At 34.9% G+C, this 15,063-nt stretch overlaps 1 protein-coding gene across 5 annotated transcripts in view; it reads left to right on the forward strand.

Annotated features, from left to right (window-relative positions):
- Positions 1-15,063, forward strand: part of DGKB (diacylglycerol kinase beta) — a 700,192-nt gene that overhangs the window by 260,793 nt on the left and 424,336 nt on the right. For all 5 annotated transcript variants that reach the window (XM_032305332.1, XM_032305334.1, XM_032305329.1 and 2 more), the window contains 2 exons: positions 3,290-3,363; positions 6,599-6,673. In XM_032305332.1, coding sequence (XP_032161223.1) covers positions 3,290-3,363; positions 6,599-6,673 — 149 coding nt within the window. The remainder of the gene's footprint in view (positions 1-3,289; positions 3,364-6,598; positions 6,674-15,063) is intronic.

Genomic DNA, 15,063 nt, shown 5'->3' on the forward strand with positions numbered 1-15,063 from the left:
GATAGTAGCAGTCTTTGGCAGTAAGATCTCTCTCCTTACTTCAGGAGTATTAGAGCGCAAAGTAGTTGTTTATTTTTAACTTGTCAGACTTGAAAATGACTATGAAATACTGCAGGTTTGGTGCTGTCAAATTAAAAAATTCTCTTTGGTCTTCTGGACTCCAAATTTCCTCTGCTGGATTGGTTTTCTTTTTCTTTTCCTTCCTCCCTCCCTTTCTTCTTCCCTTTCTTTCTCTCTTCCTTCCTCCCTCCCTTCCTCCCTCTCTCTCCTTCTTTTGTTCCTTCCTTCCTTCTCTCTTTCCTTTCTTGATTTTATTTATTTCAAGAGAGAGGCAAGAGAGCAGGAGCAGAGGAAAGGGCAGAGGGAGGAGGATAAGTAGGCTCCCTACTGAGCATGGATGTGGCTGATGTGGGTCTCAATCCCAGGACTCTGAGATCATGACTTGAGCCGAAGGCAGAAGCTTAACCAACCAACTGAGCCACCCAGGCGCCCGGCAGAAGCTTAACCAACTGAGTCCCCAGGTGCCCCATGGGTTGGCTTTTTTTTTTTTTTAATTGCAGCAACATTTAGCTGAATTTTAAAGCTTTTTGAATGGGCATTGAAAAACATGCCAGAATTGCCTAAAACCTTGACATTTCTAGTGTAACAACATTAAATGATCCCTTAACACCAGAGTCTCAGTGGTGCTGATGTTAAATCACATATCATCCCTTTAATGTAGAATGTATTAGGTCAGGAGTTTTATCTAACATCATTATCAAAGGGACTCTATTCCACAGAGCCTGGAAACTACAAATAGATACCTGAAGTTTTTAGTATTTTGTTTTTATGTAGTCTTATTTTGTAAGCTTAATTTGTGATAAGAAGATAGATGGGGAAAAGATTGCCAGATAATTTTGATTTTTCCTGAATTTCCATTTGGAACATTTGACTTTTGTCACTGGTAGAGCATCATCATTCTTCTAAATTCACTCTTTATCTAAATTATTTTCCATTTTCCTAATGCATTTGAACTGTTTATCCATTTACCCACCTCGAAAAATGACATCCTCATTTCTGGATTTTGGAATCTTCTATAGTCTGTATTCTAGTGGAATATATACTCACTAGTAATAATGTGTAGAATGCAATTGTTCTATAGCTTTATACTGTCCTTTATTAATAAATAGTTATGATGCCTTTAAATATTCCAATAAACCTGTATTTCTGAAAGGTACTCTAAAACATATTTTCAAATAAATTATAAATATCAGACTCAGTGTGAATTTAATATAATCTAATTTATTTTAATAGAATGGTAAGCTGAATGTTGAGTGTTTGGGTTCAGATTTAATGTTTTGCTCAAAAACGTTTATTTACCTTGAGATTCTCACCTTTATTTAAAAATAAGGAGTAACAATTCAAATTAAGTGCAAAAAGGCAGCTAAAATCCCCATGTGTTAGCATTCCTTTTTTTGCATGTGCAAAACTTTAGGAGTTCTATCTGATTTTATAATTGGTTGAAAAATAAATTGAATGCAAGTCTTTAGATAAAGTTGTGTTTTAGTGTTTCTTATTTTACCTTTTAAATGAGGGGGAAAGGGCAACATTGCAAGTTGGTAGCTTAACCTAGTAGGCACTTTCTATGTATTAATTGATTGAGCACATTGGGTTCAGGACAGAACTGTGAAGTTACTACAAACCCAGCTCATCTGTCTACCTCCTAACTGAATTAGAGTCAAACCAGGAACAAGGAACCTTTGTCCTCTTTGCAGAGGAAAGTAAAATAGAAACAGATACAATCGATTAAAAAGGGGAAGAAGTAGAGTCAGAATAGAAAAAAATAAGGATATTTTAGTATATTATAACTAATGTGAAGATTTTAATATTTCCTCAGTGCCTATATACTCATCAGAAAAATTACATTTCACCTAAGATTGGAGGAAAATGTATTAGAAGAATATTTTAACTTATGTTGTTCAAACAAACAGGAAGAAAGGACATCATATGTTTATTATATTTACTTTTTAATTTTTTTTAAAGATTTTATTCATTTGAGAGAGAGAGAGAGAGCATAAGCAGGGGTAACGGCGCGGAGAGGGAGAAGCAGACACTCCACTGACCAGGAGCCCGATGTGGGGCTCAATCCCAGGACCCTGAAATCATGACCTTAACTGAATGCAGACCCTTAACCATTTGAACCACTCAGGCACCGCCATCATATGTTTCAGTGGGTGTTTTTATCTCATTACATATTTAAGAATACTTTCTAAAAAGGAAATTCATAGCAGTAAAGGATACCTTGAATCTACTTTCAAAAAGTAAACTGATCTAGAACTATTCAACTTAATGTTAAGAGGGCTCCAGCAGTTGCATGTTTTGTTACTAAGTATTTTTTTGTCAAACTGTATTTAGATGGGATTTATGTAGTGGTAGATTAAAGAGGACCACTTGTATTTAAGTCTACCTATTAACATTAAATTCAGGTAAAGTGCAAGAGCTCTTCTTTACCACCCTATTGAAAACAACTTTACCTCCCCACACACCAATAACAGCTATCATTTTATTTGATTTGCTTTATTTCCTGGTGTGTTTCCCTGTTGACTGTATATTTGTTTGTTTATTATCTATTTCTGCATTAGAATATAAGCTCCACTAAAACAGGCACTTTTTTTGTTCAACCAAGAAACCAGTAGTGATGAAAGCAGTGAACGGCATAGAGTAGGAGCACTGTCAACTTATGGATTCCTGTTTAGCAAACAGACCTAATTAACTGGCCCTCCCCAAGCAGGGAAAGACAGCACTGAGAAAACATTGTGTAGAGGCAGACAGTTAGGCTGAAAGAGACTTCAAACCATCTTACTGAGATTCTAATGGACAAGTGATTCGATAGATGGATTCCACACATAGCGCAAAACTCTATTGTAGGTGTCTGTCAAATCAGGGCTCTCTATCATTTGGTCCCTTTCTTCTAATCTTTCTTTCTCCACTATATTCTGTCTGCTTTACGCACCATCCCACAAATTGTGCCTTTTGTTTTCTTCTCATGGCTATTCAAACACCATTTCCTCTTCATAGCTGCCTTCCTCTCTGCCCTATACCTAACTAGACCCTCCCTCTCTTTGTGGAGTGAGTATGCTTGTTAATATATATTTAGTCAAAACACGGGGTTTAATTGAGTTACTAAGTAGATCTGTCTATCCGTCCATATTACAGAACTTAAGAGACATATTCTTAAAATTGTTAATTTGTATTTCATGAATTAATAGATAATGTGAATAATTGTCCATTTATCCAACTTTTCTTTTAGATTACCCCTGTTCCTGGTACTCACCCGCTTTTAGTTTTTGTGAACCCCAAAAGTGGTGGAAAGCAAGGAGAACGGTATGTTTTTAGAAATCGGGTTTATTTTCTGTGTCATGTGTATATAAAAAGATAAAATTAGTGTAAAAACATTTTAAAACATTATTCCCTATGGTTAACAATTTTAATGTCAAATAAATAATTCTAGCATCCTTATGTACTATATTGATATGATTTCTCCTTATTTTTACAGTTTATTTTTTTAAGTTATTTTTACAGTTTAAATATTAATATAATAATGGCCTTTATAGTTATTTTTATTATCATGTATCGGGTATCTGAATTCTCTCTACTCTATGGACCCAGCCCCTAACAAAGAGCATTGCGTACAATATGGCTCCGTAAATATTGTTGAATGCAAATTGGTTCTCTAAATGTTCAACAAGACGACTTCACGTAAATCATCATTCACTAGTGAGGAACAGAATTTATGTCCAGCTTCTAGACAAATTACATTATAATGATTTTCTGCATGTGTGTTTTCAGAGTACATGATGCCATATATCCTGGAGGAGCACAATATATTTAATCTGAATTATAATGAGCTGCATTATTAAGGTCCCGATATATTGGCAGACAACACAAAATTTTTGTTTTTGTAATAAGTTAATGGTTAAATCATAATATTTAATAAAAATCTGAAAATTACCACATCGAAGTGTAAATCCTACATGCTTTCTTAAAATGGGTGTCATAAAAATGAAGTTGCACTTGCTTTAATAATTTCTAGAAGTCTTTACTAATCTCAGCCCCAAAACGGGCAATCAAATAAAAGCATCCATGTAAACACTATGATAATAAAATAGAAATTTCCATTCTGGTTCATCAAATAATGAAGTTGAAAGTTGAAATGTTTTCATGATTAGTGAAATTTTATAATTTCCCTTCCAATCATCTAACTTTCAGCTTTATTTCAATGAAATGAAGAGTGCTGTTCAATTTCCAATCAACAAAATATTATTTCTGCTGAAATTTTTTCCTTTATTAACATAGAGTCGTATATTCTTTTTTTACTTCACTAAACATAATAGAAATTATTTTAAATAGCTAGTGACATGATAAAATATTTACATTGTTTTACTAAAGAGAATAGTTGCCTCATTTTTGGAGATACAAAATAGTAATTAAATAATAATGCTAAAATGATTTTCTCCTTTACTATGTATAGTCTGCCATCTTTATGTATTATGGACATTTGGCAAAAAAGTAAAGTCTTTACACAGAGTTAGGATTAAATTCGTTTTGAAAAATGAGAAACAAATGAGTATCAAAAGAAAGAAAGAAAGAAAAGGCATATTTTCAAAAGGAAAATGTTCCCCTCAAATTAGAACATGGATCATGCAGGATGACCCTTAACTGAATATCTGACTTCCCCTTCTCCCATCAAGGAAAAAATACACAGATACACTGAAGTCATCAGCAAATTAAGTGGGGTGAAGGGATGACATTTGAGTGCTCTTATATGTATCCCCACTTGTGTTTTGTTCTTCATACACGAACAGGGACCAAAGTCACAGGTAATGTAAATATGTAAGCATGTAAAGGAAACCTATTATGAATGCAAATATGAATTTTCCTGATGAATTGAATAAGAGTCATCTTTCACAAACAATGATATTTCATTCAGGATTTCCTTTAAAAATACTGGGTTTCTTGACTTTGATATGTTAAATAAGTAGCAAAAGTTTACAAAATTATATAGTCACACAGTTTCCCTGTAGCTGTCAACAGGTGTGAAAATGTTCACATAGCATTCATTCATTCAAAAAGCAACACCTGAGTGAATCCAGACTACTAGGAACTGGGGATAAAAGACCTAGAATACAGCCATGCAGCGAGGCAGGCCCAAACAGATACACCATAATATCATAAGATGAATGCTGAACTAGAAATGTTTAAAATAAAGGTGCTGTGGAAGTTCAGAGGAAGGAAGGGTATCTGAAGACTGAGAAGTCTTTAGACAGGAAGTAGCTTTTGAGTTGATATAAGTAGATGATATGTGTAGATTTCCAGGTGAAGGAAAGAGATGTGTGAAAGCGTGTTGTCTTTTTAGGGAATGAAGAGATAATCACTAAAGTTAAAATTTAAGGCAAAGGAAGAGAAAGAGAAGACTTAACCTATGTTAAATATAACAAAATATTTTTTGTTGTAAATAACTTGGCCCTAGGAACCTTTCATCACAGAAATAACATGGCTGTATTTAAACAGCCCTGGTAAGAGGACAAGATAGGTATAGGCTATCCAGAGCTGGTGAGAGAACTGGAATGCCTGAGCAAAGGCAATGAGATAGAATTGCCAAGTTTAATAGACATTACTGTTAGAAGGTGCAGGACTGTACTCCAGTCAGGTTCAGATGCTGGGGAAAAAGAAGTACTGAGAAGTACTGAGAATGACTCCTAGTATCTTTCTTGAGACACTGGTTCATATAATCAATCAAGAACTAGAATGTGAGGTTATTTTAGATTTGGGAGTGGGGTGATAGAAACAGATACTACATAGTGAATTTGGACAGTTCCTATCAGTAAAGATAGTCTGAATATGTTTGCAAAATCCATGGTAATATTTTTACATTTATATAATAAAAACTAAATATATTCCTTCAGTTTTAATATTTTATCTAAGAATACCAATATGGAATGTGTATTTACTTAGAAACAATTGTGTTGCATTTGTTGGGCAATGTTTGATTTCTTCTGGAAAAAAATGAATTATTTAATATGTGTCCATCGAAACAGTTTAGCAGTTGTGTGAGCTGACTGATCAGATGGTGGTTTATGTGTAATAATTAAGCAGATGGGGTCACATTCTTTGGTTACACGCATACATATAACATGCACAGTCCTATTTTATATGTGGGATAGATTTCAGTTTGATTAGATTGACCCCAAACCTGTAAACTTCACAAGGATCAATTAGAGGAAGGTAGGTAAGTAATTTTATTCCAATACTCTTAAAAAATGTATTTGAAATCTAATTAGCTAAACAAAATTCAAAAACAGGATAAATAATATTCTAAATACATATCCATATTTAGAATGCAAGTATCACTATTTCTAATTTATAAGCTTTATTGCCCTTAATTGGCTACTAAATCTCTTTTTCTTATTGAGCTGTTATACTTCTCATATTATTAATGTAAAATTTATCAAATATATTTAGTTACAACCATGTATATAATTATAACATTAAGAGGTGCTATTTATTTAAAAATTGTAGACTAAAGTCCTTTTTTTCCCCCATATTTTCATCTTTATAGAATTTATAGAAAATTCCAATATCTACTAAATCCTCGTCAGGTTTACAGCCTTTCTGGAAATGGACCAATGCCAGGGTAAGTCCAAGGATAATATCATTGCCATTGACTCATTTAATAGTAATTAACAAAAGAAGCAGCCTGTGTACCTAGAAATAATGCTATTTGAATACAGCAGCCAGATTAGTACACATAAAAACATTGAATATCAACTATATAAGAGTAACCAGTACAGATGCTATTTTTAGCATCTGAAATAGTCTGTTTCAAGCAGATTTTTTTGCCCCTTCTAAGTTTTGTGAAGTACTGCTCTACTACTACTACTACTACTATTACTACTACTACTAATCACACAAACACACTGGCTGGGTACCTAAACATCCAAACCATCTGTTTGAAGAATCACTGTCTCTTCTTCTCCTTTTTAAATATAGAACGAGGATCTACTATAGAGGAAAAAGCTAGTTAACAAAGAATAGAAATCATGACATGATGTTTTCATTTACTGCTTACGAAATCTAGTGACCACCACTTTCTTACAAGACACTTTATTACTAGGTAAGACATGGCAACAGAAGTTTATTTTTTCCGGCAGCACACTGTGTACCTTTTACAACACAAGTATATGCTGAATTCAGTCATCATTACTTTGGCCTCGTTAACTAACAGTGTCTTCCACTGACCTGTTTTCTCACTATCAACTTGAGTAAGCATTAGACCAGCTGTAGTGGAAGGAAGCTCTGTAATGCTTATCTGATCTTCTTTATTAATGAGAAAACAACAGCATAAAACATCAATGTGATTAAAATAAGTTTTCTGGGTTATTCTCAGAAACTAGAACTCAAATATTGAAATTGTACTCTCTTAATGCTCAGAATAAAGTGTATACCTTAGTGTCTAATGTTAAATACATGTAAGTAAAATACAGTGAATTAGTACAGACTCCTGCAACACTTTCTTCTCTTTCCTCTGCTCACTGCCACCTGCTGGCCAGCACCTGCTGAGCGGTGATCTGGAGAGCCTCCTTGCTGTAGAAGGCAGGATCATCCTAAGCATTTAGTTCAGAACAGTGTCTTTGTCAAGTTCCAGACTCCAGAATCTAAAGGGTCATGATCAGATTATTGGCTCCTTGAGGCGCAGGCAAGAAGTCCTGATCTAGAGAAAGCCATGCAGAAGTAAAGTCTTAATGTTGACACAGAAGCTTAGTCAGAATGGCTCTTTTTCTTGTTCTTCAATATTCTCCAAATTTCAGAGTAGTAGCTCTTATTCTAAAGGCTCAAGCAATGGTGTGTTCAAATAAATTGAGGATTTGCCTGTATTCCATAATTGACCCATAAATTGAGGATTTGCCTGTATTCCATAATTAAATGCAATGCCTACTGACGTGCTAATTATAAGCCCATGTGTCTTTGACTCATTTCTTTAAAATGAGAAAAGTAATACCTGTCTCATCGGATAGTTGTGAAGTTAAATGGGATGATACCTATGAAGCATGTAAAAATATGCTTAGTACAAAGGTCCCCAACTAATATTCCTTATTCTCCATATTATTCATAGTAATATTAGTTAATAATTAATAATTGCATGTATGTAGCTTTATATAAACATTCTGTAATAATATTGATTTTAGCCTTGTTTTCATTTTCATTTTTTTCCCCACTCCACTTTAAAAGTGTACTACATGCTTCTTTTCACTCTTTCAATTTTAGGCATCTTATATCCAGTACTCGATTTTAATACACTGAAAAAAAAGTAATATATGTACTTGTGAAAATCCACATTACAATGAGTCTCATTTAGAAAGTAAGTTAAAGGATTCCCTTCAAGCACGAACACTCCTCATGTGATAGCACTGCAAATTGTTTGTGTGTATCCTCCCAGGACTTCTTACAAGAGCATACAACCTAATGTGTGTATGTGACGTATTTACATACAATGTATTCATGCATACAGAGTGTTCATATACACACACACATATGTATGTTGTTTGAATAAGTAGATTTAAAAAAAAAGATTTTGTTTATTTATTTGACAGGCAGAGATCATAAGTGGGCAGAGAGGCAGGCATAGAGAGAAAGGGAAGCAGGTTCCCCACTGAGCAGAGAGACCAATGTGGGGCTCAATCCCAGGATCCTGGGATCATGACCTGAACCAAAGGCAGAGGCTTTAACCCACTGAACCACCCAGGAGCCCCTATTTAACTTGGAGTATAGATCATTTATTGTTCTGCAACTTGCTTTCTTTTTTTTTTTTAACTCAAAAGCATATGATGGATATTGTTTGAGTTCTGCAGATATTGATAAGTTTCATTATCTTTAAGAGCTGCACAGTATTCCATGGTTTTGTTAGCTGTTCCATTATTGATAAACATTGAGGTTGTCTGTAGTTTTCAATTATTAGCAAATTTGCAAAGTTAGCATTTATCAATGTATTTATGTCTTTCGAAAGTTTGTCCAAATGTTTGCATAGAATGGTTGATATAGGTAGAATTGCTTGATTGAGGATATTATCCCTTTTAATTGTGTAAGGTTCTGCCAAAATCAAATCAAAAATCAAAAAATTTGTATTGAATTATAATCCCAGCAGCTATGTATATAAAGCTAATTTCCCACAAGATTCTTTAAATTGGCTATCTTCAGTAATTTCTGTTTTAGTCCAATGTGATAGGTGAAAATATACTTGTCATTTTCATTTTCATGTGTTTGATCAATTATAAAGTTGAATATGGCATTAATTAGATATACTTTTCTATAAACAACAGAAATGTACGCTGGCTTATTACCTAAAATAAAGTTCAATTATGAGGTCGCTCCTAGAATTAATAGAAAAAATAAAGAACTCTGTTTCAGCAAAGATAGGGATCAGGACAGTTTGAGGAAATGGAGTAGCGGGACCAAAAGGACAAAGTCCCATGGTAGTTCTTTCCAAGAGAAATTGATTCCAGTTGCTTTTAGTATTCTTATTTCTCTGCTCAACATTCAGATCCCAGTGAAAAGTATATTTATTGGCTTCTCTCATTTCCCATGCCACAGCCTTGGCTTGTTTAGGATGGGGGATCTTGACTGACAGTCCTGTCAAGGCTTTATCTACATGGTTTATTCCCCTACAGCTAGACAAGGATATATAACCTGAGGATGAAAGAGGAATTCTTGGAGGGGATAAACCGTAGGTATTCAGCACAGTGCAGCAATAGGGCTGTCCAATATCCCTTCTTTTCTGAACACAATAATTGAAAAAAATTATACTAGTCAGTACTGCTACGACCAAATGAACAACTGAGAGCACACAGTCTTCTAAAATGTAGACACCCCAAAATTTTATTCAGTCACAATATACAACTCCCAAGTCCTCGTTAGCAGGAAACAACTGGAGATGACTACTTTTTCCTCACTCTCCACACATTTGGGATTAACATACAGAAATGTAATGAGAAATTTAAAAATTTAACTACAAATGTGAATTTAATTGAATGATGATTTTAATAATATAAAGAATGAAACACATGTAAAGTCTGTGGCACTGGGTTTGCAACTGGTTGAAAGCTGTAGGTGAAACTTAGAATGTTTCTCCTGCTTATACATTTTTACCCAGTGCGGTGACCCATTTTTACCTGATAGTTTTGAGACTTTGGTAGTATTGTTTGCATAGTGCTGAATTAGTCTCTCATTTACCGTTACTGAAAGGCATGATGGTATATGGCAGTATTAAAGTTATCTATCAAATATTTCCAGGTCTTCTCCAGGTGTTTGATTTTATTTACTTTCTTTAATCATAGCAATGTGGAGTATCCGTATGTTTCTCATAATAAACCTTGGGGATAAAGTAGATTTTCCATGCTTTCTTATCATTTGCCACAGTAACCAGCAATATTCTAGATATTGGCTCTTTTGTTAGCTTGGATCACAGAGAGATAGAAAGGACCCCCCCCCCCCCCCGCACCGCCAGCAACACATACTGCTTTACCTGTGATCCCCATAGAATGAGGGATAAATAAACCTCTCTAAGGCTGTGCCCCTATGATTTGGGGTTATTTGTAATTATATATAGCCTGATCTTTCATGATAAAGCAACGCTAGAAGGAGAGATCCTGTTAGTACTCTCTATGCCCGTTGGATAGCAACAAATCTATTTCTCCTTGGGAATCAGAATCCACTATATTAGGTAAATCATCTTTTTTTTTTTCTTATTTGCCTAGTCCTATAAAACCCCTCAAAAATGTCTATATGTCAGTTTTAGCTCCTAATTCAGTGAAAACTTTATTGTCTCATATGGCAGCATTCTCCACTTTGGTGTTAAAACATCTAAACCATGATAGTTAAAAACTGAGGGGATGGGAAGCAGAATTTTGAAAGTGGATGTACTCATCAGTGTTTGTCAGAGAAAGAGATCCAATAAGGTATATAGAGAAGGATTTATTATAAGGAATTGGTTTATATGCTCTTGGAGACTGACAAGTACAAAGTCTACAGAGTTGATGTTTCAGTTTGAATCTGAAGGCTGGCAAGGTATTTTAAAACCAGAAGGAGCCACTGTCCTAGTTTGCAGGCATCAAGCTAAAGAGTTCTCTCTTTCTGGAGTAGGGTCAGTCTGTTATTTTTTTTGACTTTCAGCTGATTGGATGGGGCCTACCCACATTATAGAGGACAATCTCCTTTACACAGTCTACCAATTTAAGTATTATTAAAAATACCCTCACAGAAAAACCCAGAAAAATGTTTGATCAATTATCTGGTCATCCCATGACCCAACCAAGTTGACATGTAAAATTAACCATCACAATGTGTATTAAGTCTAATTGTAAGTTTCATCACTCAAAATGTACCTTTTGGCCCCGGGACCATGTATTTTCTCAAATGAGTAAGCAGCATCATATAGTTTAGAGCCTGTGCAGCAGAAGTTTGTAGTACACTCTTTAAGTGTTCCCACTGATTCAGGGACTGAGCTTTTAGTAGGCTATTTCAGCGTTCTACTGACCAACTGCTTCTGCCTGATGAAATACAAGAGAAGACTTTTAAGTCTTGGGGGCATCAGCTCACTGCCTTTCTTCCCTTTCATTGAAAGGAATTTTTTGAAAGGATACCGCATGTGAGACACTATGATAGTATATAAGTCATTCAATAAATCAATTGCAGTTACCATTGACAAAGACATAATGGGAAGGAAAAGTAAATTCAATTGCTAGAACAAATTCCTAGTGAAATTAGGCAAAGGCTACAGTTCCATTATGAAAGGGGTCAGGTGAATTTAGGCTACTTCTAAACAGTTGGCTGAGGCCCTTAGAGTAAATCAGCATATTGGAGTTCACTCATTGGTTTCTTTGATGACTGAGCACTCCAGAGTCAGTATCTACCTTTCTTGTTGAAGATTAATTAGTGTTGTTTATCTCTTTCGATAGCCTCCCCTCCTACTAATATGAACATAAGCCTTTTTTTGCACACTCACTAGGAGTAACTAAGAAAAATGCTGACTGGGATTCCTTTGGGTCATTTGAAGTCCCAACTATGGATTAATTCTGAAAAGTTCACTTATATAAGCTTTCCTTTCATCACTAATTCTCTATTCTTGTCCTTTCCAAGTCCTTCATAGTCTAAGGCATGTTATTAACCATTACTGTTGCTTTGATGTGTTTCATAAACTTTGGACATCATTCTGCCCAGAAAAAGTAGACAGGTTTTATTGTGTACAATATGGCTCCCTGGTCAACTGGCCGTCTTTCCTGTCCTCCTCGTATTACTCCTAGTATGGTTGTACTGCCAAGCTGTCCACTTCCTGCTTCTTCTGGCATATCATGGAGAGGTATTGGTAAACCATTTTTTTCTTTTATCCTTAAAGAGTGAGAATAAAAAAAGTCCCTATGAGAAAAAAAAAAAAAAATAGAAAGAAAAAGGTATAGGTTGAAGGAGTGGTGCAGAGTATAGGGAGATTTTGAGTATCTGAGGGGTGGTCCCAAGCATTTCAATGTCTTAAAAGCTCCCCAGTTGATTCTATGCAGCCAGCATAGAGAACCACTAAATAAGTAGATTGATTGCTATATAATAGGTGTTATACGCCATATGATATGGTGCAGTTGGGGTGACTTCCCAATTACATGTTTAATAATCATTGTAAATTCTTAGACAGTCATCAGTCTTTTGCAGTACCGTTTTTATAGGTTGTCACATATGGATGAATCAGTAGCCCATAAATACGTCTTAGATCAAAATTCAGATTCAAATTTCAGAGAAAAATGGTCTCATTGACCTGGTTTGTCCATATGCCTACCCTATTCTTTGGGTCAATACAGTTGGTTTACTTGTTTGATAGATCTACCAAAACCATTCTCAGCACTGTTTCACCTAATCAAATAAGGCCAAAAAAAACAGATGCTCCAAACAAGTTGTTTTTTTTCTTTGCGTGTGTATACTAAACTTTTGTATTTTTTGAGTAAAGCGTATGCTCTTTTATTTGCCCATATTCCTTTTGATATATTTATCTTTTTTATGTTCATTTTGAGATCTCATTATGTATTAATGTCATAATTTTATAAATATTGCAAATGTTTTCTTCTACTTTGCTCTGTCTTCTTTCAATTTATATATTTTTGTCCATATAAATATTCAAAATTTTCATCTACTAATTCTGTTAAGAATGATTACTCTCTTTTATATGTTTTAGAAAACCCTTTCCTCAAGCCAAGATTATGAAATGTTCCTGTACGTCTTCTCTTATTACTTTTACATTTTGTTTTAAATTTCTGACCTTTAATCTCTCTCTTTTTTTTAAGGATTTTATTTATTTATTTGACAGAGAGAGCAAGAGTACAAACAGGAGGAATGACAGAGGGAGAGAGAGAAGCATACTCCCTGCTGAGCAGGGAGCCTGATGCGGGGCTCAATCCTAAGACCCTGAGATCATGACCCTGAGCTGAAGGCAGACACTTAACCAACTGAGCCACCCAGGTGCCCCTCTGACCTTCAGTCTTTAAAGATTGCATTTTATCTTAGAAGTGCATTGAAAGATATGGATTAAGTAGTAGTGGAGCACATTTTCCCCCTTACATTGAAATGTAGGTGTCCAGGATGCCTGCATGGCTCAGCCAATTAAGTGTCTGAGTTGATTTCATCTCAGGTCATCACCTCAGGGTGGTGAGATTGAGCCCAGCAATTGGATTCCATGTTGGGTGTGGAGCCTACTTAAGATTTTATCTCTCCCTTTCCCTCTGTCCCTCCCCAACTCTCTTAATAAAAAATGTCATTATCTCAACAAAAGCTATTCATTAGTTCACTGTTTCACCACTGATTTGACTATTTTGTATATGATGAAATAATACATATGTTAGAGCATTGCTGCTCTTTGCTTTGTTAATCTGCTTATTGATTCTAATAATAGATTTTATATACTTTAATTCCCTAATTATTCTCTCAAAATTTAATGACATTCTCTCTCTGTTGTTTGTTCATGTCTCAAGTTTAAAAAAAAAAAAAAAAAGAACGTAATTGCATTGGATTTTTAGTTTCAATTGAATCCCTGTGAGAATGCCCACGCTGTGTCCCCATTGGCAGACCTGAGTTTCTAAGAGAGTTGTTCCTTGTTATCCTGGAGGCGAATGCCACAGGTAGCTGCTCTTAATGGGGACTGTGGCCAGGTTGTGCTGTAAGCCTCCACTTAGTCCCGTGACTGACCTGCTTACTTGTCATAACTCTTCCCACGCCTGTTTCTTGTTGACAGAGCTACTCTTATAGTCATTCCCTTTTAGTGTTTTGCTTTGGAAACTGTTCCATTCTCTAAGGTGTATTTACATATCTAATATTCATTGTTATTTAGTTTCATCTTTGTTTCTGGTGTATTACTTTCCCACTGCTAAACGATATCTATATAGATATATAGATATAAATATACACCTAGATTTATAAATCTATATATAAAATCTATATATAAATATAGATTTATACATAAATATAGATATATCTATATCTATATAGATATATAGGTATATTTTTATCTGCCACCATGAGCCTGTAGTTATTCATTATCTAATTTATCTTTTAAAAGATTATTTATTTGAGAAAGAGAGAGAGAGAATGAGAGAGAGCAAGAGAGGAAGAGAGAAAGCATGAGAGGGGAGAAGGTCAGAGGGAGAAGCAGACTACCTCCTGAGCAGTGAGCCTGAAGTGGAGCTCAGTCCTGGGACTCCAGGATCCTGACTTGAGCCAAAGGCAGTGGCTTACCCAGTTGAGCCATCCAGGTGCCCCTTACTTATTATTTTAATTTCCCTTTTTCCCATTTTTCCTTTTTACCACGCCATCATTTGTATCTCTTCTCTTATTCTGTCTTTATTATTTTTTTCTTTTCTGACAGTTTGTTTACAGAGTAGAGACTTTTCTTGGTGTGTTGAAACTAATCCTTTGTGTGAATTATTCAGTAAATATCAAACTCTTTGGACATTTCTCTTTTTGTCTTTAATTGTTTTCAAGACAAAAATGGCTATT

This window comes from Mustela erminea, chromosome 11 (genome assembly GCF_009829155.1).
Source record: "Mustela erminea isolate mMusErm1 chromosome 11, mMusErm1.Pri, whole genome shotgun sequence".
Lineage (NCBI taxonomy): Eukaryota > Metazoa > Chordata > Mammalia > Carnivora > Mustelidae > Mustela > Mustela erminea.